The 23834-nt window shown below is 38.0% G+C and overlaps 3 protein-coding genes across 7 annotated transcripts in view; 1 reads left to right on the plus strand and 2 right to left on the minus strand.

Moving 5' to 3' along the window:
- The window catches only part of LOC119232357 (olfactory receptor 1P1-like), a 251030-nt gene that overhangs the window by 57541 nt on the left and 169655 nt on the right, over positions 1-23834 (plus strand). The gene's annotated exons all lie outside the window — the stretch shown is intronic.
- Positions 2350-3279, minus strand: LOC119232491 (olfactory receptor 1A1-like). The gene has a single exon (XM_037494513.1). It carries the CDS (start codon positions 3277-3279, stop codon positions 2350-2352), a length of 930 nt encoding a protein of 309 aa, XP_037350410.1.
- On the minus strand, positions 19926-20855 carry LOC119232524 (olfactory receptor 1A1-like). The gene has a single exon (XM_037494562.1). The coding sequence runs from the start codon at positions 20853-20855 to the stop codon at positions 19926-19928; it is 930 nt and encodes a 309-aa protein (XP_037350459.1).

The following is a 23834-nucleotide window of genomic DNA, read 5'->3' on the forward strand; positions in this document are numbered from 1 at the left end:
TGTATGTAACAGATACATCTGAGCTTGAGGATTGACAAGATATATTCAAGTTATTTGGGAAATCCCAGAGAAATTGGGGCATACCACACATGGATCAACTGTTTCTTACCTGGGGGGAGATAATAACTCTGATTTTCATTCACTTGCCTCATCAGGAGAAAGATTTATTAGTATCCACAAGCTCAAGCTGCCTTCTGTATTCTTTCCTAGATGACTAGAATGTGCCAGCCCCATAAGAGCACCAAGATTCACAAGAAATAAGTCAGTGCTCTGATGAACTCTCAGAAAAGTTGGGGTGCTTGTTTTATGAATAAATTGCTTTCCACCCTTAGTAAAAAATGGAGTAATAGGGTTTCTTCCTAATTGTATGGCATAGTGAGAGAGTATCCTGCGTCTCCTACTACCTTTACCAATATGGTTTTGTTTTTACATGGACAACAATTCATTTCAGTATTTCTCACAAAGGGAATTTGTCCATCAAGTGTTGCTGAGCTAATGTGTTTATGATAGGGAAAGAGGGGTTGGTGTTTTCAACTCTGCTATCTTGCTCTAATTTCTATTCTTTTTATAATTAATTTATTATAATTAATTTACTCTTATAAATAATTCCTCTAATTTTTCTTACTCTCGTATTTACAATTTTCACTAAAGTCATTTTTTTCCTTTTGTGGATTGACCTAAAACACTTAAAGGTATCACCTTTTTTACTATTATAAAAATTTTTACACTCTACTATTTCCATATAACCTTTGCATCTAGATCCTTTATCTAGGATGTTCTGTTTCTTCTCAAGAATGCTGAAAGGACTACCTAATTAAGCTCCTGCTCTCACCATAACCCTTTTCCTGCTCTGCATCCAATCTTTGATTCAAGAAAATGTTCACCATTACATCACAAAGAGCTTTTATTCTGTCTCTCTGTCTATCTAGCTAGCTATCCATCTATCTATCATCTATCTATGCAATATCATGAGCACATATTGACTCCCTCCTGATCTAAAAGTTAGGACTTTAGTAATATCCTTTTTTCTAACCATATTCTACCTCATTTCCATTCCCTTAACTTCCATATTAAATTCCCCATCATCCTTAATCTTATGCTCATTTTTGTCTCTTATTTTGATGCACTTTTATTACATCTATGTGAATTTCTGAGAAATGTCATTTACGTTGTTTTTATTGTTTATTACCTTATAACAAGGGTACAAATAATCTTTTGGGATTTACATTTTTATAATTGATATTATGTTGCTAAGATGCAACCAAATTGTGTCATGTCTCTGTGGGCCATGCACAAGAAGGAAATTCTCTACTCATTAGAGGGACAGATTCTGATTATTAGGGGCATTGTGTTGCTGATGCACAATGGAGGGCAAGGAAGACTAAAACTATGTATGGGGTGAAACTGGTATTTCCTCTTCCAATAGCACAGATTAGTAAAAACTGGCAACAACAACATAAAAAGAGGCAATGCCACTGAGGACTTAGACTCTCTAGGAACAAAATTTGGTAATGACCATGTGCCAGAGTTATTTGACAGCTCCCTTCAGATATCTGAACAGTGGCTATATGGCCATCCTTCTTCTGAGCTCCGATGTTGTAGTAACACTACCTATTGCCTTTTGTTCCTGAGACATAGCAAAAATAACATCTTCCTTCAGTTTATAGCCTCTGGGTTACCTTAGCATCTTCCTTTTAACGACTTTATTTTTTTCAATACACAGCTATATATTTGATTCCTTGTAAACCACCTGATGTGGTTTCTGTTTTCAAAAGAAATTCTAATGATATACTAGGTATATAGTGGATGGCCACTTTAACATATTTCATAGATTAATATTTTTATAAGCTGCTTTCCAATATTCTTGGAGGCATTATATATAGCAGAACTTGTAAACCATACAGTGATATACTAAGAAAGCATCTGCCTTAAAAGGCTTATAAGCATAGTAGGTGGTATTAAATATAACAGTCCATAAAATTGATGTTTGAAAGTGAATTATAACTTTCAAAGCATGGAATATCACATCTTATGATAGTGACATGGCTGATATTTTTCTTAATATGTAGATGTCAGGCTGAGCTTCAGTTTTTCTCAACTTTACTCTGACAATCGGTACGATAACATGCATCCAATATTTTATGCTGCAACTTTGCCAAAAGAAGTAGAAATGTGTACAAGGTGATAAATTCAGCAACATGTCTCACAACTTATTACAAGATTTCTGAGAAGAGTTATTTTTAAATCAAAAGGTGAAAGGTAACTTCTTGGAGAGGGTTGACTCTGGAGATGAATTTCCAAATGCATCCTAAATGATGACAGCAATCACAAATCTATGAACTTACGTGGTTATAGAGAGATTTTCTTGCTGAACAATTTCTTAAGTGCAACTTTCATATCCTTATTTCTCAGACTATAGATGAAAGGATTTAACATTGGGGTCACTATCATGTACATCACAGTCATCACTGCATCCTTTAGGCTATAACTCGTCAGAGGGCGGAAATACATGCCCATGACTGTCCCATAATACAGAGAAACAACTGTGAGGTGGGAACCACAGGTGGAGAAAGCTTTGCGCACACCCTTTGTGGATGGAACTTTTAAGACTGTGTAAAAGACCCGAATATAGGAAATGGTGATGCATATTAATGGCACAGAGAAAACACCAACCCCTAGGTACATCATCTTCACATTGAATTGAATATCAGAACAGGACAACTGGAGCAAAGGCACAATGTCACAATAGAAGTTGGTTACTTCCCGATTTCTACAGAAAGACAGCCTAGATGTGAGCACAGTGTGGATGAGAGCATTGGAATTGGCAATGACCCAAGAACCAACAACTAGCAGGATGCATGACTTTGGGCTCATAATTGTTGTGTAATGAAGTGGGCGGCTGATGGCCACAGCACGATCATATGCCATAGCTGCCAAGATATAACTATCGGTGTTAGCCAAAGAAATCATGAAATACATCTGTGTTAGGCATCCCTCAAAGGAGATGGCTTTGCTGTTCAAGATATAGTTGGCCAGCGTCTTAGGGATAGTTACAGAAGAGAAGAAGATGTCAATAAATGAAAGGTTGGCAAGGAGAAAATACATGGGACTGTGAAGGCGAACGTCAGAGCGGATAGCCAAGATGATGAGCAGGTTTCCAATAAATGTGATGGGGTAAATGAACAAGAAGAGGATGAAGATGATTTCTTCCTGTTCCTGTTCACTGCTTACTCCCAGGAGAATGAAGTCCAGGGTAGAGGACTGGTTTTCTTCCTGCATGGCTCCTTATTAAAAACAGAGATGAATCCAGAATTATTAGTGAAGTTACTGTTTTTACTACCTTATTTATTCACACCTGATTACCTGTATATATATGTGGGTATACTTAAATCTAGAGGTGACCAATATTTACGAGAAAAAACATGTTCAACAGTTGAATAATTGTCTGGTAGCTTAGACTTAAGTCTCAGAAGTGAGCAGAGTAAAGATGATGTGCTCTTTTCCCTGTGTAGTATTGTCATGCAAACATCTGCATTTGCTTAAAAACAAAATTTTGTATTTTGTATTTTATAATTTTGAAAATTATACAAGTTCTTAAGCCACCTGAAAAAATATGGGTATTGGAAAAATTCAGTTTATCTGTATATTTATCATGAATAATGTAGTCTCTGTTCTCGGGTACTATTTTTTTCACATAAAATAATAAAAGGACAGGGCATCCCCTGGTAGTGCAGGTTGTTGAGTGCAGCGCTGTGAAGCTGTCCACAGCCTCTGCAGTGCCAGTTTGATTCCGGCTGGCCAGCGAGGGATGGCGCCGCAGACCTTTCCTGTCTTGCCTCCTGCTCCCCTCAGCAGTGTATTTTGTCAGTCTGCCTATTCTGTTACCCACTCTGTCTCTGGTGAATCCTCTCACCCTCCCATGAATGTGGCTAGTAGCCCAGTTCTTGTATAAATAAATAAATAAATCTTTAAAAAATAATAAAAGGACAGCATTTTGGAGTATTTGAAGGAAGTACTTCAGTAGAAAAAAAATGTTCCTAGAAGAGCATCATAGACAATTAGAAAATAATTAGAAGATAATAGATCAGAAAGACAGCTGAGAATAGGTCTTTGGAAAGCAGCCCAGTGAGCACCTTCCCAGGTGTCCCATTTCAATAGTATATTTTTACTCTGACAGGATTCATCTCTTTTCCAAACCCTTAAATATCTATAATCAATATATTTTTTATCATCCTTTGTTTTATTATTTATTTGGTGACTCCTGCAGCTCCTCAATGATTTTAGTCTACTGTTGGAGACTCTATTTTCCATCTATAAATTTGATATCTCTTTCCTATATTTCCACATTTGTGATATTGCTCACATGTCTAAACAAACCCCAGACTCTGCATATCCAGCTAGTGGAATTTACAAGCTGTTCTGTGGAAAGAACTATACCCTGTTTACTTTCTTTCTATTTTTTTTTAGCTCCTAGAAAGGAATGTTGCTTATTATTTTGTTTACTTTATGCACCAATACATTTGAGTTTACTATTTCTTGAGTTATATCTGGGTATATTATAGGTTCCCCACATGTGGGATGCTCATGGGCACACCCATCTTGTTTGCCCCTTTCCTCTACATCTGGTCTTCTTGACTTGTTTAAATTTTTCCCCCTAACTCATTTTGTCTATTTATTTTCCCAGTTTTTTTGATTTATATCATCATAATTCTCTATGTAAAATACTGTAACACTTAACTGCTTGACTAGTGTTTTCCTCCTCTAGGTCTGTCATGCCCTTTGTGATCATACTATTTGTAGTAGAGACACTGGCTGTACACCCAAACTGAAGTTGTTCTCCTCTTGGTCACTCATGTAGACTACATTTCCCAGACTCTTTCGCAGGAGGTGTGGACATGTGCCTGAGTTATAGCCTGTATATCTGTGTTCTGGTTCTGGGCTTCATTCAGACTCCCTTTCCCCTTGTCTGCTGAATGCAAATGGCCCGGCTGCTGAATGGGTTGGTGGAGTCCCATGGTAGAATGAGCCTGTGTCTCTGGTTCTCCACACACAGGAGGGCCACCATCCAGCAAGAACACACACTGGGCCCGTCAGAGCAGACAAATCAACTCTAAATCTCTTTAAATCTGTTAAACACATTTTATCAAACATGTGTCACTACAGTGCAGGATATTCTAATGAATTCACTAATTTTCTATAGAGACCTCTACTCAAAAATTAATGTCAACTATAATTATTTAAACCATGAATTCTCACTATCTCCTAAAACTTATATGTGAATTATATGTTTGGCTCTGGATACAGATCTAATTATCTTTCCCCCAAATATGACGTGCTTTCTCATCTCTGCACCTAAAGAAATTAACTTTTTTCATTGACATGTCCTTTCCTGTCTTCATACAGAGTCATGATATCTCAGGGTTTGAAGGGTTTAGTTAAGTTGGGGGGATCAGAGTATAGTTAGTTGAGATGGTGGAGAAATTAAGATTGGAGGACTCTCATAACATAGCAGTGTAAACTGATGTTGACAGGTCCTGTTTTTACTAAAACATAAAGAAATTCTTGATAAGATGTTACAGTAAAAATACAGGTGGCCAAGCTTAAGAGAAAGATCTGGGGAAACCTATGTATGAAAACAAAAGGAAAATTAGGAGCAAGGATTGTAATTCACTCTGTTGCTTGGGGTGTGGCTTATTGTTCTATCAAGGAATTAAGAACCAAGAGCTGGAGTCTGGCATGTTAATGCCTCTGGTACAGGAAGGTAGCCAAACAGAGGTAGTCTGCATGGAGCAGCTTAATTTAGGACTCTGCAAAACCAATGGAAGTGTTGCCCTCTTTGTGAAAAGAGAACTACAAAAAAGATTTTGCCATACAGAAATTGAAAATGAAAGAAAAGTAGAGCCAATTCCAAGAAATTTTGGTTGTGTAAGTGAAAATCTAATAGATTTCAGAAAGTTTGTTGGGTATAAATAAATATTAAAACCAATACTAAATACAATTATGTTTTAAAAACTTCTCATTTATGATAACAACAAAAATGTTTGTCAGATTGAACAATTCTAATAAAAGTGCTTTGGATATATCAATTATTTAAAAACTTTTCTTAAGGACAAAAGGAGATATTGAAAATAATGTGGTATAAGTATGGTTAGTGGAAAATCTCAATATTTAAAAAAATGTCAGTTCTCCTTCAATTAATCCATGAATTTGGCAAATTAGTTCATTTAATCAATGAGTACAAGTTTTATTTAACACATGGAACTTAACAACTGATCTTAAAATTCATGTATTGATAAAAGAGTCAGGAGCTAAGTCAACTTTAGAAAAATAGGATAAGAAGAAAGGAATTACTATATAAGCTATTAAAAGGCTTTAATACAGTAATTCAAGCAGTGGAGTTGAACTGGCATGAGTAAAATAATCTAAGTATCAGTTTAAAATTGCTGTATGACATCGATTGGTTTAGATATAGACAGGAAAAGGGTGAATTTGATATTTGGAAAAAGAGATGGGCTATTGAATACCTACTTATAATAATCACAGTGGAAGATAATACTAAAGGATTAATGAAATAAGAACTTAATTTTATAATAAAAATAAATCATCATATTGATATAGAAATTTTTTAATTCACTCACATAAATCAAACTAACAAAACACACAAGAAAATGGTTTATCTAGAGGCGGGGCGGAGCAACATGGCGGCGAGGAGACACTGCGAGTAAGATCTCCCATTAAAAAAAGTTAATAGGGAGGAAAAGCGGCAGGTCCCAGTGAGAACCGGGACACGGAAGATAAACGGGTGACCCCAGCGAACTGCCCGAAGAAGAAGAAAGTGGCCATAAAAGAGGACTAGAAGGGAGGGAAGCGCAGAACCCTGCTCCCCTCCCCCGCCCACAGAGGCGGCACTCTCCAACCGGCAGAGAGGAGGAAAACAACAAACTAAAACGACCAACAAGAAGAAACGACGCAGCAAGCAGGACTGTGAGTGGAAAGGAACTATTGCAGCCACCACACCCTGTGAACGGGAGCTGTGGAGAACCCCGCAGGATCCGCGGCGGAGGTGAGCGAACGGCTCCGGGCGCCATTGAAGAGAGACCCCGCCCCTGGGGAGGAGACCAGCACCAGCACACAGCCCCAGGCCGCCCGGTAAGCTTGCACTGAAAGGCGGCGCGCTGGAAAAACAGGCGCGGATCGCGGTCAGGATTGCGCGGAACAGCGGCGCACTGGAAAACCAAGGGCGGATCGGAATCGGGATCGCGCGCGGAAAAGCAGTGCAGTTGAAAAGCAAACGCGGATCCAGACCGCAACTGCCCAGGTCCCTGCGCCTGTGACCTAGGCTCGAGGGGAGACGCGGAGGCCCTCACTGAGTGAGCAGGCCCAGGCGCCCAGGCACGGGAGCGGGATTCAAAAGGCGCCATTCCCGCGCCACTGAACTGGGCTACAGCCTGAGTCCTGGAACTGAGGGCTTTGGAACTGACACCCGGGGCACGAAACTAGGGGCGTGGGTTCCCCACGAAGGTGGGGCACAAGGCAGACACAGCACCCCAAAGCCGTTGAGGTTTACCCTACCATTCCCGCTCTATTCCCTGTCCCACGGGGTGGAAAATCAGCTCCCCAAGGGCTCCAGGAGAGATCTCTGGCGCCACCTAGCGACTTGAAGCCAGCAGAGGCGCCTAGAGGAGCCAGTGGCCAGCTGGGGAGTTAGCCCACGCCGGGCCCCTTCCGACCAGTAGTCTGAGCCCACAGGGGGAGCGAGCACCCACAGCCGGGGCAGACCAGGCGCGCAGAAGAGTGTGCCTGAGACCGGACGCACAGGGAGTGTGTCCCACATCACCATCTTAGAACAGGGACATTTCTTCAGTAAATACTACCTGCAGAAGGCTTCCTCAGGAGCCAGAGGTGAGCGGGGGAAGTTTGCCCACGCCAGACCCCCTCTGGCCTGCAGTCCAAGCCCAGAGGGGGAGCAGGAACCCACCGCCGGGGCAGACCAGGTGCACAGGGGAGTGTGTCCCCACATCGGCATTTTAGAACAGGGACCTTTCTCCAGTAAAGACTGCTTGAAACTGACAGATGACTCCTAGAGGAACCAGAGGAGAGCAGAGGAGCTCACCCAAGATGCCGGCCAGTCCCAACTACACAGTGTCCCAACGCATACAGCAAATTAGAAAACAGACAGTAGGGAGGAGAAGAACCACACGCAACCTAGCAACTCCCCAGGGAAAAAGCACACCAGAAAAAGAAAAGCAGCCCCCAGATTGCAACGACAGTAACTTGGAAGAACTTCTGAGCCTTCCAGAAAGAGAATTTAAAATTGCCGTGATTAAAAAAATGACAGAAGTCATAAAGGAAAACAATGATAAGGGAAAAATAATCAACGATCAGAAGAATGCAATTGAGTCCCTAGAGAGGGAAAACAATGGTCAGAAGAATGAAATTGAGTCCCTAAAGAGGGAAGTAAAAGAAATGCAGGAGATCAAAGAATTAATGGAAGAACTAAAGAATTCTGGGAAAAGCAATGAAAGCAGAATAGATGAAATGGAAGAACGAATAAGTAATCTTGAAGACACAGAAATAAAAAGAACCAAAACAGAAAAGGAAAGAGAAGTACGAAGGAAAAAGAACGAAGAAAGACTTCGGGAACTATCTGACTCCATGAGGAAAGGAAATATAAGAGTTATAGGAATACCAGAAGGAGAGGAGAGAGATGTAGGAACAGAGAAAATATTCAAAGAGATAATTGAAGAGAACTTCCCAAATGTGAAGAAGGAGCTGAAAATTGATATACAAGAAGCAAGAAGAACACCAAACTTCCACGACGAAAGGAAAAATACAGCAAGACACATAATAGTAAAGCTCCCAAGAATCCAGGACAAGGAAAAAATAATGAAGCTGGCAAGAGGGAAGAAACAGATAACATTCAAAGGAAAGCCAATCAGGCTGACATCAGACTTCTCCGAAGAAACACTACGGGCAAGGAGAGAATGGAGGGACATAGTCAACAGACTCCAAGAAAACAGATGCCAACCAAGAATTCTCTATCCCGCAAAGCTCTCCTTTCTCTTTGAAGAAAGAATATGGACCTTCCCAGACAAACAGAAACTCCGGAATTTCATTGCAACTAAACCCCCACTCCAAAAAATACTACAAGGAGTCCTAAAGCCAGAACCTCAGAGGGACGAATAACAATGAAAGAAGGCCAAAAAAAAAAAGTTATTAAAAGAATAAATAAATAAAATAAAAGGAAAGACAAACACAATGGCAAATACAGATGCTAACATATCAATATTAACTCTAAATGTAAATGGACTAAACTCTTCAATAAAAAGACACAGAGTTGCAGCCTGGATTAAGAAACAAAACCCAACCTTTTGCTGTCTCCAGGAAACACATTTAGCTACAAAAGATAAAAATAGGCTCAAAGTTAAAGGATGGAAAACAATCCTACAAGCAAATGGGCCAAAAAAGAAAGCAGGAACAGCTATACTTATATCAGATAAAACAGATTTCAAACTCAAAAAGATAAAAAGAGACCCCAATGGTCACTACATTATGATCAAGGGGACAATAACACTCATTAACATATACTCACCAAACGAAGGAGCACCAAAATATATCAGACAACTGTTATCCTCTCTGAAAACAGACATCAGAGAAAACACATACGTAGTGGGAGACTTCAACACACCACTATCAACAATGGATAGATCAACAAGACAAAAAATAAGTAAAGAAACCAAAGCTCTAAATAAGGACCTAGAGCAATTGGGCTTAACAGACATCTATAGAACACTAAACCCCAAAAAAAGGGAGTACACATTTTTCTCAAGCGCACACGGATCATTCTCCAGGATCGATCACATACTGGGGCACAAGACAAACATCAACAGATACACCAAGATTGAAATCATATCAACCATCTTTTCTGACCATGAAGGCATCAAACTAGAAATAAACCATAAAAAGAAGGCAAGGAACTTTCCTACCTCATGGAGATTAAAAACCACACTACTGGAAGACCACTGGACTAATGAGGAGATCAAAGAAGAAATTAAAAAATTCTTTGAATTGAACGACAAGGAGGACACCAATATCCTAAATGTATGGGATGCAGCAAAAGCAGTAATAAGAGGAAAATATATAGCAATAGAAGCTCACATCAAGAAACAAGAAAGAACTCAAAGAAACAACCTAATCTCGAAGCTCAAAGATCTAGAAAAAGAACAACAAAAAACCCCAAAACCAGTAGAAGAAAAGAAATAATAAAAACAAAAGCAGAAATAAATGAAATTGAAACTAAAAAAACAATCCAAAAGATCAATGAAACCAAGAGCTGGTTCTTTGAAAAAATCAGTAAAATAGACAAACCCCTAGCCAGGCTCACAAAGGAAAAAGGGAGAAAGCACAAATAAACAGGATCATCAATGAAAGAGGAGAAATCACAACGGACACAGCAGAAATCAAAAGAATAATCAGTAACTACTATGAACAGTTATATGGAAACAAGTTTAACAATCTAGAGGAGATGGACAAATTCCTACAAATCTACAATCACCCAAAGCTAGATAAAGAAGAAATAGAACACCTAAACAGACCAATTACAAGCAGCGAAATTGAAATGGTAATCAAAAACCTCCCAAAAACAAAAGCCCGGGACCTGATGGATTTACAAATGAATTCTACCAAACATTCAGAGACGAATTAGTGCCTATCCTTCACAAACTCTTCCAAAAAATTGAGAAGGAAGGGACAATACCAAACACGTTCTATGAAGCCAACATTACACTAATACCAAAAAACCAACAACAACACAAAAAAGGAAAACTACAGGCCAATCTCCCTAATGAACACTGATGCAAAAATCCTCAATAAAATTTTAGCTATCAGAATCCAACAATGCATCCATAAGATAATTCACCACGACCAAGTAGGATTCATTCCAGGGACACAAGGATGGTTTAACATCCGAAAATCAATCAACGTTATCCAACACATCAACAAAAAGAAATATAAAAACCATATGATAATATCAATAGATGCTGAGAAAGCTTTCGACAAAGTGCAACACCCATTCATGATAAAAGCCCTTGAAATTCTTGGGATACAAGGAACATACCTCAACATCATAAAGGCCATCTATGACAAGCCAACAGCCAGTATCATTCTCAATGGTGAAAAGCTGAAAGCAATTCCATTAAGATCTGGAACAAGACAAGGATGTCCACTCTCACCACTGCTTTTCAATATAATACTGGAAGTCCTAGCCAGAGCAATAAGACAAGAGAAAGACATCCAGGAATCCAAATAGGAAAAGAAGAAGTCAAACTATCACTATTTGCAGATGATATGATAATATACATAGAGAACCCCAAAAAGTCCACGGAAAAACTAATTCAACTCATCAATCAGTTCAGTAAAGTGGCAGGATACAAAATCAACACGCAAAAGTCAGTAGCCTTCCTATGCACAAACAATAAATCTGAAGAAGAAGAAATAAAAAAAATCCCTTTTTTTATTGAAACAAAAAAATCAAATATTTGGGAATAAATCTAACAAAAGAGGTAAAGGACCTATACAAAGAAAACTATAAAACACTGTTAAAAGAAATAGAAGAAGACACAAAGAAATGGAAAGACATCCCCTGCTCATGGATTGGAAGAATAAACATTATTAAAATGGCCATCCTTCCAAAAGCAATATACAGATTCAATGCTATTCCAATCAAAATTTCAATGTCATTCTTCAAAGAAATAGAACAATTATTGATGAATTCATATGGAATCACAAAAACCCCGAATAGCCAAAGCTCTCCTAAAAAAAAAAGAAGGGAATGGAGGCATCACACTCCCAGACTTCAAACTCTACTACAAAGCCATAATCATCAAAACTGCATGGTATTGGTACAAGAACAGACATACAGACCAATGGAATCGAATAGAAAATCCAGAAATAAACCCACAGATTTATGGTCAACTAATCTTTGACAAAGGAGCAAAGAATATGCATTGGAGCAAAGAAAGTTTGTTCAATAAATGGTGCTGGGAAAACTGGGTTGCTACATGCAAAAGAATGAAGCTTGACCACTACCTCACACCATACACAAAAATCAACTCAAAATGGATTAAAGAACTAGACATAAGACCTGAAACCATAAAATATATAGAAGGAAATATAGGCGAAACACTACGTGATTTGCACATCAAAGACATCTTTACAGACACATCACCCAAAGCAGTGATAGTGAAGGCGAAGATAAACAGCTGGGACTACATCAAATTAAAGAGCTTCTGCACAGCAAAAGAGACAATAACAAAAACAAAGAGAAACCCCACCAACTGGGAGAACATTTTTGCACCCAACACTAATGATAAAGGACTGATCACAAAAATCTGCAAAGAGCTGATGAGACTTAACAACAACAAAGAAAGAATCCCGTCAAAAAATGGGCAGAAGAGCTAAAAAGAAACTTCTCTGAAGAGGAAATGCAAATGGCCAACAGGCATATGAAAAAATGTTCAACATCACTTGTCATCAGGGAAATGCAAATCAAAACTACCATGAGATACCATCTTACACCAGTGAGAATGGCACATATTAAAAAAACTAGCAACAACAAATGTTGGCGAGGGTGTGGAGAAAAAGGAACTCTTCTGCACTGTTGGTGGGAGTGCAAACTGGTCCAACCACTATGGAGAGCTGTGTGGAGATTTCTGGACCTACTAAACATAGAGCTTCCATATGATCCAGCAATTCCACTCCTAGTATTTACCCAAAGGACACAGAAACATCAATTCCAAAGAACACCTGCACCCCTATGTTTATAGCAGCACGTTTACAATAGCTAAGCTTTGGAAACAACCCAAATGCCCAAAAATAGATGACTGGATCAAGAAGATGTGGTACATATATACCATGGAATATTACTCAGCATTCAAAAAAGATAAACACATGCAATTTGCAGCAACATGGATGGCACTGGAAGGGATCATGCTCAGCGAAATAAGCCAAAAAGAAAAAGAAAAATACCGGATGGTCTCACTCATAGCAGGAATCTAGAAAACTTAAATAAGGGAACAGGAAAACGAATAACTATAAGAAAGTGAAAATCAAAATCAACAAAAAACTACGAACCAGAGACACTTTTAGGGGGGCGGGGGTGGGAGGGGGGATGGGGTCAGAATGGGGGGCTGCAATTGTATGGGGATTATAAAAATAAAATTTATTATTAAAAAAAAAAAAAGAAAATGGTTTATCTAACCATCTGGAAAAAAGGTGGTTATATCTAACCATCTACATGAAAACAAAAAACATTAAAAAAAAAGAGAGAAAATATGCTATATGAGAAACACCATAAACATGGGGGAAAGATAAGTTGTGAGCAGGAAAGGGGTATCTGATATGTGCACACACAATAAGTAGAAGATTAGTACTCAGAATACATGTTTCCTACACACTGAGCAGAAAGGGCGAGAGTAACAATAGATAATAGTGGACAAAATGGAGAAAAGGCAAGTCATAGAAAAGTAAGCTGGTGTAGCCAATAAAGAAATTAAAATATGTTCAACTCAATTAAAACAAAACTTAAACACTCCTCACCTAACAGTGTGTTAAAGTGTAAAAGTCTGACAAGCATTGAGAAGGAAAGAGAAAATTAGCACTACCATTTGAAGAGTAATTTGCTGGTCTCTGGGAAGGCTAGAATTCATACACCTGTGATGCTGGATTTCCACTTCCAGATTAGACTCTAGAGAAACTCTAGCATATGTGTTCATGAAGACATTCACAAGGATGTATATTGTCACAAAGAGAACTTCTCGTGGAGGAATAATTAGTATATTTTACCATTTTCTTATTAATGATATTGTGCAAGAGTAAGAGTGCATGAATTCACATGGACAAATTAAAAGAAAATTAAAGGATGATATAAAGCAAGTTACTGGACCATATATTCCATACCATACAATATATGCACATTTTAAAATAAAATAATACACATGTATGTTGTAAAAGGATATATCCTGACTAGGAACATACTATCAAGTCAGGAACTATAGTTATCTGTGGAGAGAGAGAAAAATACATTTTTCGATGGGAACAAAGGAAGTTTCAACAATATCTAATATTTATTTAAGAACTTTGGAGCAAATATGACCAAATTATTACTTTTGTTCATTGTGGTTGATGATTTTATTATTTGATTCTTTTTGTCATTCTGATATATTAACAATGTAATACTTTAATTTTGAGTGAGAGTTTCAAATGTTGGATAATAATTGTTTCAGAGTGTGGCCATGGTGCTGGATGGTTCAAATCAGTATTTCAGTCAATGTAGAATAGAGACCGGCCTTTGTGAAAGACAGAGAGTGAATGGAAGTTATTTCCCCTGGGGAGGGGATTCAGGGGCCACATATGACATTCATCCAAGATTGTTTCTACAGATATCTGCTTACTGGATCCAAAACTATATTTATACAATGCAAACGTGATTATATCTGGCTCTTGAAATCACTCATTGTCTATCACCTGAAGCATGAAATCCAAGCTCCTTATTATGAAGAAAAACTCAAGGACAAACTCAAGTTAGAAATGTGTTATGTATTTTATCAGAGCTGAGAATACAGGTGTGGAAATGAGAATTCAATCAGAAAACAAGTTTGGGTTTATATTGTGGGGGATTTTGAGCAATGCAAGGAATTTGACTGTATACATTGAGTACTAAGAGTACAGCAGGTGTGGTTGTACTATCTACAGTGTTTCATGTAAGTACAGATAGATATCTGGGTGTATACATTGATTGACTGATTAATAACATACCACTTGGAGTGATAATCTAGTACAAGGACAACCACAACACCATCAAATGAAACGTAACTGAAGAATGCAGGAAAATAACACTAGAAAAGCGTAGTGGTTGTTAAAATAAATAGGAATTAAAGAAAGAGGTAACTAGAGTGAGTGATTTCTGAGCACAGAGATTGAAGACAGGCGACCACATGCCAGATGACAAGGATGAAGGTGTGTTCATGGGGAGAAATGATTTCTGTAGGAACCCTGATAGAGTGCAGTAGGCTGGATGCTAAAGGCAAAGTAAGAGCCTTGATTTTACCAGAATCATAGTAGTCTCCCAGACATGCTGGGCCACTAAAATCTGTTTTCTGCTCTGAAATATCCATCACATCAGTGTAATGGTGCTCAGTATATTTTGGAAGGGAGAGTCCAAATACATCCCCTTGTCATCTACAGGCAGCAAATACAGCAAAGAGGAATCCACTGAGTGCCTTAAGACTCCCTGAAAGTTCAGCTCATCAGTGCTTTGAACTGAAAGAGAATGTCCTGAAAGAGTCTGTTAGTTTGTAACATTGACTGTAAGAATGGAAAGAGGGATTTTTAGCTGCTTTCCAAGATAATTTAATTGTGAGTGTTTGTGTGTGCACACACATGCACATGTACATACACATACAGCATTACATTAGGAGGTGGAGTGAGCTCTGCTCTGATTTAACCACATCGGAAATACCATTTCTTCACCTGTTTTCCTAGAAAAGTCTGCAGAGAAACATTATCAGAAGAAGATATCCTTTCTCTCTCTCCCTGTGTATTGCTCCTCTATGAGATCCAATCCCTTCCAATCTTGGGATTTTAAGGTCTGGAGCCAAGATTTGGCTCCAGGTAATAGTTTTGCTATTACCTTTATGTGAATTTAGACAATTCATTTCCTAATTTTTCATTTTAAAACATGTCATACAATTCTACTCACCTCTTATGGTTTTGTGAGGGTCAAGTGAGATAATGCATGTAGGGCTGTTGCTGTCTATCTATCCCTGATGTCATGGCCAAAAAGTCTGTTCTCCAATGTTCATAGCCCCTACCTGGAGAATTAGATGCTGTCAAAAGAGGGTCCTAATCCTTTCACCTTCTCTCCTCTTCCACGAATGGGAAGTTTGCAGTCAATAGGTCTATTACTGGTTAGCATTCATTCTTGGATGTCAGCATGCTGAAGGAAGTGGCAGCAGTAGACCTGGGAATTGGGTCCTCTGTTCCTGAAGTGAAGCATAAAGACTGAGGTGGACTGAAAAGAGGAACCCTGAGTTTTCCAACAATGGAGCAGTAGGGTGGAGAGATTGTCCTAGATGGAGGCAGAAGACAAGGATATAGTATCCTCTGAAAGAAGCAAGTCAATTATAGTATAGAGAAAATTGTGAATCATTCACTATGTTATAAAGTCAATCGAAATATGACTCCCTCAGGTCTTTATTCTGGTCATAGAGTAATTGTTGAGATTCATTACAATGCTACAGTTGTGTCCTGTGGGGACACAGTGGATCTCAAGAGTGATTGCTCTCAGAAGTCTTTTGTAGAAAGAAAGATGGGCAAAAATGTTTCCTAAGTAGCATGTCTCCAGGGCTCAAGCTCTGAACTGACATTTTCTAACCTATTTGTTGGAATGTGGGCCCCTCTCCTCTGCTGCTCAGCACAAACTGGGATCAACTCTTTGGATACTGTGGTACAATCGAATTCTGACATTTATTTAGTTCCATCCTGAACCCTTTCTAGTGTTTAGTGTGGCTACTAAAAAGAATTTAATTTCATACTTCTCTAGAATTCTACCTGGCACATTTAGGATGTGACCTATATTTTGTTTACAAGTATGCCAATGATAGATAGGTATTTTACTTTTTTTAATTCATAGAAATGAATGCACTTGTTATCTTGTCCACTTCATGTATGTATCAACTTTGGAATAGTAGTGATTAATGGTTGTTATCCTATGAGTTAGCAACTCCCATGGCAGAGAGGTCACTAGCTTTCTGAGAGGACTATGACGAATATTGTGCACTCTGACTGGGTTTCAATCCAGAGTCTTACTGGTTGTAATTATCTCATGTGGGCTTACTCCTCTATTAAACTGGAATATTAGCACTAAAATCTTCATAAAGTTATTACAAAGATCAAATTATTAATATTTGAAATGTTTTTAAAGATAGAGCTACTCCATTATTAACTGCCTTTAGCTAATTCCTACTCTACTCATTTCATTGTACTGCCCTCCACAGGCTTCTCTTAAATTCTGTCATGGTGGATGTTGTAACAACATATTTTGATGATTTTCAGGGATCACTACCCTATTTTCTGTGTTGTTACTTGCACTGTGTTCAGATCATACTTCAGTGTCCAATACAGGACTCCACAAATTTAGAGAAAAGACATCACATTAGAATCTTTTTAACTTGAAAAACTCCATAAAGTATTTCTTGTCAGGCAGAGTTAGTGGTGGTGCATTCTTTCAGCTTTTCCTTGGTAAAGCCTTTGTTTCTCCTTTCTGAGAGGTAACTTTCCCTGGCATTGCTTTTCTTTAAACACTTTGAATATGTCATTGTGTGCTCCCCTGCATTGTAGGGTTTCTACTTAGAAATCCACTGAGAGTCTACTCGAATTCCTCTGTACAATAGGTTACAATCTTTTATTCTCTTGCTGCTTTTAGGAATTACTGTTTGTCTTTGATTTTTTATGTGGAGATAGTGTCCCTCTATTCCTATATTGTTGACTTTTTTATTATGCAAGCAATTTGAATTTTTTCAAATATTCTTTCTGCATCAATTGAGATGATTATTTTTTTAAAAAAACCTTTATTTTGTTAATGTGGCTTTAATACTATTTGATATCCTTGTACTCTGCCTGAGCTGATTCTTTAATAAGTGTTTTGTAGTGTTCTTTATATAGATCTTGAAAAGTCCTTTTCACTTTTCTTTCTCTACTATTTTGTCTTTATTTATGTTATTGTAAATAGGTTCTTATCTTTCATCACATCTTCTAACTGGGTGTGTTTTTTGTATATATGAATATGATTTATTTGTGATGATGAATTTTTATCATTTATTGTTCTGAATTGACTTATGTTTTTTCATTGAGGAACCTCAAGTCAAGATTTTAGAAGTCTCTTTCTTCCTCCACTAGAGTCTTCATTCTCCATCATGGCCCTTTTTCTTGATATTTAGTCATTCTACCAGAGTCTCTTAGATGAGTTAGTCTATTTCCAAATTTTTATTAGTTATTTTACTATGATTTATTTAATTGGGCTGCAAAGTTACAAATCTCTATTGTACAATTCATTAAACTTCCATGAGTGTCCCCAGAAACCTTTGAAAACACATCCAAAATAAACTAATTTTTCTTAAATTATTCTTTAGTATTGTCATCAAATACATCCTTTATAATAAAAAACATTATTATATTCTATTGTTTCTATTTCTATATCAGCTCCCACTTAGATCCTTGTGCATATCTTCTCCTTCTCTTCCTATATTGCACTAAGATGCCTAAGAGGACTCATGGCTTTACCATGCCCCCTCCACCCGACTACTCCTTTAATCAGGAAAAACTCTTATCATGGTTTCATACAGATTTTTGTTATTTATATATTAATATAGATAAATAAAATGTCACAAATACGCACTGATCCACCAATCAAACTGAAACTAGGACTTGAATAATAACCCATATCAACAGCATGGTACATCACTTCATTTCCTTGAGTCTCCTTTCTTTGGTATCTTCTCATCCTGAATTTTATACTTTCTTTTGATTTCATTTTTAATTCACTTTCATTGCATTATATGCCTGTTCCCAGAATGTGTAGTTTCAGTTGTTTGTTTCCTAATGTAAAGATTGTCACTGATAATATTTGATATTTACATATGTTCAAGTTATATTCTTCTAATAAAATCCACCAAATTGTGGTATGACACTTTGGGCCACTTGAAAAGATGGAATTTCTCTTCTGGTTGGAGTGATTGATCTGATTAGAAAACTGTGTGTTGATTTTGCGCTATGGGGGACAAGGAGAACCATGTACCCATGTACACATAGCATGTATACAAGCTATGTTTAGGATTCTTTTGTAGTTCCATGCTCAGTAGTAAAGTTAAAAGAAACTACATCAACTTAAAAAAAAAAAGATGGATGCAGAATTATTGTGAACTCAGATTTCCCAGGAATGATTATTTGGGTCACCTCAGCAGGTGAAGTCTAAGTTTCAGAAGTTTGGCAACTCCTCTCAGCAACCTCAGTGCCAGATAGGCAAATCATTGTTCTGAACTCCTAGGTTTTTGTAAAACCACCTTATCCCATTAATTCCCCTGGTTCTAACAAATGTAACTTCTTGCAGTTAATACATTTTGCGTTAGATCAGCATGCATATTTTTCTCCTTCAGTACTTTTCAGAAAATACTATTGTATCTAATACCTGTTTGCAAGCTTAATTTAAAACTAATTAATTAAAAAATAATGGGTATGATTTCTGTCTCCTGATGAATCCATAGTGACCATATAAATACCAGGCATATAATGGATGAGAAATAATGTTGATTCTGATCATGTATAATTATTGTTGGATTATATTTATTCATTCACATTAATAAGTTGCACCTCCCCCAGTGGTTATGGTTGCACTTTAATGACAAATATTAGGAGACCAATATATTGTTAAGACAACTCTTGTCCTCAAATTTGGCAAGCGAAATAGGTGTGATTAAACATGAGTCAAAAAACTGACATTTGATAATATGGTGTAAACTCAGAGCATGAAGTACTATGGTCTTCACACCCTCTGACACAGACAAGGTAGAGATTATCCCTATTATACTTATGTGAAAGCAAAGGCTCAGATATGCTCAGTTTTAATCTGCAAATCAGCTGCATTGATGTGACATGAACCTTTGTTGTCAGTGTGCCAAAAGTAGCATCTTGTGAACAATTAGATACTTTCCAGAGGTGTCTCATCAAAGTGTTATAAAATTTCTGAGAAGAAGAATCTAGTGTATACAAAAGAAAGGGTGGCTTTTCGAGTTGTGGATGGGAGAACATTGTGGGTGGATTTCAAATGCATTATAATTTGGTGACCTGGTCTCCATATAAGCTCACATTGGCTATGAGGATATTCTCTTGCTGAACAGTTTCCCCAGGGCAGCTTTCATGTCCCGATTTCTCAGACTATATATGAAAGGATTTAACATTGGGGTCACTGCAATGTACATCACTGTTACAACAGCATCCCTTATGCTATAACTTGTCAGTGGGCGGAAATACATGCCCATGACTGTCCCATAATACAGAGAAACAACTGTGAGGTGGGAACCACAGGTGGAGAAAGCTTTGCGCACACCTTTTGTAGATGGAACTTTTAAGACTGTGAAAAATACCCAAATATAGGAAATGGTGATGCTTATTGATGGCACACAGAAAAGACTAACCCCTAGGTACATCATCTTCACATTGAATTGGATATCAGAACAGGACAACTTGAGCAAAGAAGCAATGTCACAGTAGAAGTTGGCTACTTCCCGGTCTCTACAGTAAGACAGCCTTGCTGTGAGCAGAGTGTGGGGGAGCGAATTGGAGATTCCAATCACCCAAGAACCAACAACTAGCAGGACACAAGATCTTGGACTCATAATTGTTGTATAATGAAGTGGGCGGCTGATGGCCACAGCACGATCATATGCCATAGCTGCCAAGATATAACTATCTGTGTTAGCCATGGAAATCATGAAATACATCTGTGTTAGGCATCCACCAAAGGAGATAGTTTTGCTGCCCAAGATATGGTTGGCCAGTGACTTAGGGATTGTCACAGAAGAGAAGAAGATGTCAACAAAGGAGAGGTTGGCAAGGAGGAAATACATGGGACTATGAAGGCGAACGTCAGAGCGAATAGCCAAGATGATGAGCAGGTTTCCAATCAATGTGATGGGGTAAACGAATAGGAAGAGAATGAAGAAGATTTCTTCCTGTTCTTGCTGACCACTAATCCCCAGAAGGATGAAGTCCAGTGTAGAGGACTGGTTTTCTTCCTGCATGGCTCCTTTAATAAGAAGGGGGAAGGAATCAGAATTATTAATGAAATTACAGAGTGTAATACTCTCTTTATTTAGATTTGATTACCAGTATCTGTACATGAGTATGCTAACTCCAGAGTTGGCCAGCTTTTAGGAAAATAATCCCTGTTCTTCAGCTGGATAATTGTCACATAGCTTAGACTTAACTCTAAGAAGTGAGCAATGAATATGAAGTGCTCTTTTTCCCTGTTCAGAACTGTCACACAAACATGTTGGATTTACTCACTTAAACAATTAAATTTTGCATTGCATTGTTATATTTTGTTTGGTCACATGAAAAAAACATGGACAAGTGGAAAAGTGACATTTTCCCATATATTCAACAAGAAAGACACAGTCTGTGTCCTCAGAGTCTTTATAACTAAATGAACAAGCCAGGTTTGCACACTAATTTTGTTATAAATGATAGTAAAAGGACAACACTTTGTTACAAAAATAGTGTTTCCTACATGAGCATCATGGACAATTACAAAATAATTCACTGAACATTCTTAGTGTGATCCCCAAGCCCACATAACATCTGGTGTCTACTTTGGTGCTAGAAGATAATAATTGAAAAAGACAGCTGAGAATAGCCTTAGAAAGCAAGCCCAGTAAAGCACCATTCCAGGTGTCCCATTTATATAGCACAGTTTTACTCTAACAGGTTTTTATCTCTTTTCCAAACACTTAAAAAAATATGTATATATGTATTAAGACTGTGGAAAACACCCAACTATAGTAAATGGTGATGCACAGTAGAAGTTGGCTACTTCCATGTTTCTATAGTAAGACATCCTTGCTGTGAGCAGAGTGTGGGAGAAAGAATTGCAGCTTCCAATCACCCAAGAACCAACCATTAGGAGGACACAAGACCTTGGACTCATAATTGTTGTGTAATGAAGTGGGCAGCTGATGGCCACAGCATGATCCTATGCCACAGCTGCCAAGATGTAACTATCTGTGTTAGTGTTACTATAGTGTGTATGTGTTACTGTAGTGCAGGATATCCTAATGGATTCTCTAATTTTTTCCAAAAAGACCTCTACTCAAAAATTAATGTCAAACATAATTATTTAAACCACTAATTTTTAGTGTCTTCTATAACTTATACATGAATTGTACTCTAGGTTCTGGGGATACAGATCTAATTATCTTTCCCCCAAGTATGACTTGCTTTCTTATCTCTGCACCTAATGAATTTACTTTTCTCAAATCATGTCCTTTCTTATCTTCATAGAGAGTCAAGATTTCTAGTAAAGTTGGGGGTATCAGAGATTATGGTTAGTTAAGAGGGTACAAAGTTACGATTTTGAAGAAGGGCTCTCAGTAACAGCAGTGTAAGCTAATGTTGACAGGTCCTGTTCTTATTAAAACACAAAGAAGTCCTTGATAAGTTATTAGGTAAAAACAATACATGTTGCTGAATCTTAAAAGAAAGTCCTGGAGAAAACTACGTATGAGAAACAATAGTAAAATTCAGAGCAAGGGTTGTAATCCACTCTGGTGCTTAGGGTGTGGTTTGTAGTTTGCATCCAGGAATCTCTGCTACAGGAGAGGTAGCCAGATCTGAATGGAGCAGGAAACTTAACTACTCTGTAGAAACAATTGAAGTTTGCCTTCTGAGAAAAGAGAACTACAAAAAAGATTTTGCCATATAGGAATTGTAAATAAATGAAAAGTGGAGGCAGTCAAAGAAATTTTGATTGTGCATTGTGAAAATCTAATAGATTTCAGGAAATTTGTTGGATTTGAATCAGTATTAAAATCAATACTTAAATAGCAATAAATTATAATTTAACAACTTCCCATTTATGGTAGCAAACAGAAATGTTTGGCAATCCAGAACAATTCTAATAAAAGGACTTTAAATGTATCAAATATTTAAAAAACTTTACTTAGGGATGAAAAAGGAATATTTAAAATAATGTGAATATAAGCATGATCAGTGGAAAATCTCAATATGTTAAAAATGTTAATTCTTCAATTAATCAATGAATTTGATGAATTGATTCATTGAATCAATGAGTACTAATTTATTTTACATGAGGAACTTAACAACTGATCTTAAAATGAATGTATTGATAGAAGAGTGAGGATGAGACAATTTTGAAAAAAAGAATAAGAAGAAAGGAATTATCTTATAAGCTATTAAAAGGCTTTATTATGGCAATTCAAACAGTGGATTTAACTGAATAGGTAAAATAGTCCAAGTATTGGTTTGAAAGTAATATGACATAGATTGGTTTAGATATAGGCAGGAAAAGGATGAAATGGATGTTTAGAAAAAGTGATGGGGGCCTCCCCTGGTGGTGCAGTGGTTGAGACCCTGCAGCACCGGTTCGATCCCCGGCATCTGGAGGGTTCCACATGACGCACAGACCTCTCCTGCTGCCTGCTGCTCCCCTCAGCAGTGTTCTTCGTCACTCTGCCTGTTCCACTCTCTGCTCTGGCTCTAGTGAATTCTCTTACCCTCCCGCGCTTCTGACTATACCTAGTGCTTATATAAATAAATAAATAAATGAATCTTAAAAAAAAAAAAAAGAAAAAGTGATGGGCAATGAAATACCTACTTATGCGTCCCCCCCCATCGCCAATTTAGAACAGGGACCTTTCTTCAGTAGAGACTGCTTGAAACCGGCAGAAGGCTCCCAGAGGAGCCAGAGGTGAGCTGGGAAGTTCACCAATGCCAGGCCCCTTCTAGCCTGCAGTCTGAGCCCAGAGGGGAGCGGCACCCACCGCCGGGGCAGAACGGGCGCGCAGGGGAGCGCGTCACCCACATCGCCATTTTAGAACAGGGACCTTTCTTCAATAGAGACTGCTTGAAACCAGCAGAAGGCTCCCAGAGGAGCCAGAGGTGAGCTGGGAAGTTTGCCCAAGATGCCGGCCAGTACCAGCAACACAGTGTCCCGGGAATATGGCAAATTAGAAAACAGGCAGTAGGGAGTAGAAAAACCACAT

The sequence above is a fragment of the Talpa occidentalis genome, unplaced genomic scaffold, assembly GCF_014898055.3.
Source record: "Talpa occidentalis isolate TD23 unplaced genomic scaffold, MPIMG_talOcc4v2.1 talOcc4.7, whole genome shotgun sequence".
Lineage (NCBI taxonomy): Eukaryota > Metazoa > Chordata > Mammalia > Eulipotyphla > Talpidae > Talpa > Talpa occidentalis.

Coding starts and splice junctions, on each gene's coding strand:
- LOC119232491 (XM_037494513.1), bottom strand. CDS start 3,279: ATGCAGGAAGAAAACCAGTCCTCTACCCTGGACTTCATTCTCCTGGGA.
- LOC119232524 (XM_037494562.1), bottom strand. CDS start 20,855: ATGCAGGAAGAAAACCAGTCCTCTACACTGGACTTCATCCTTCTGGGG.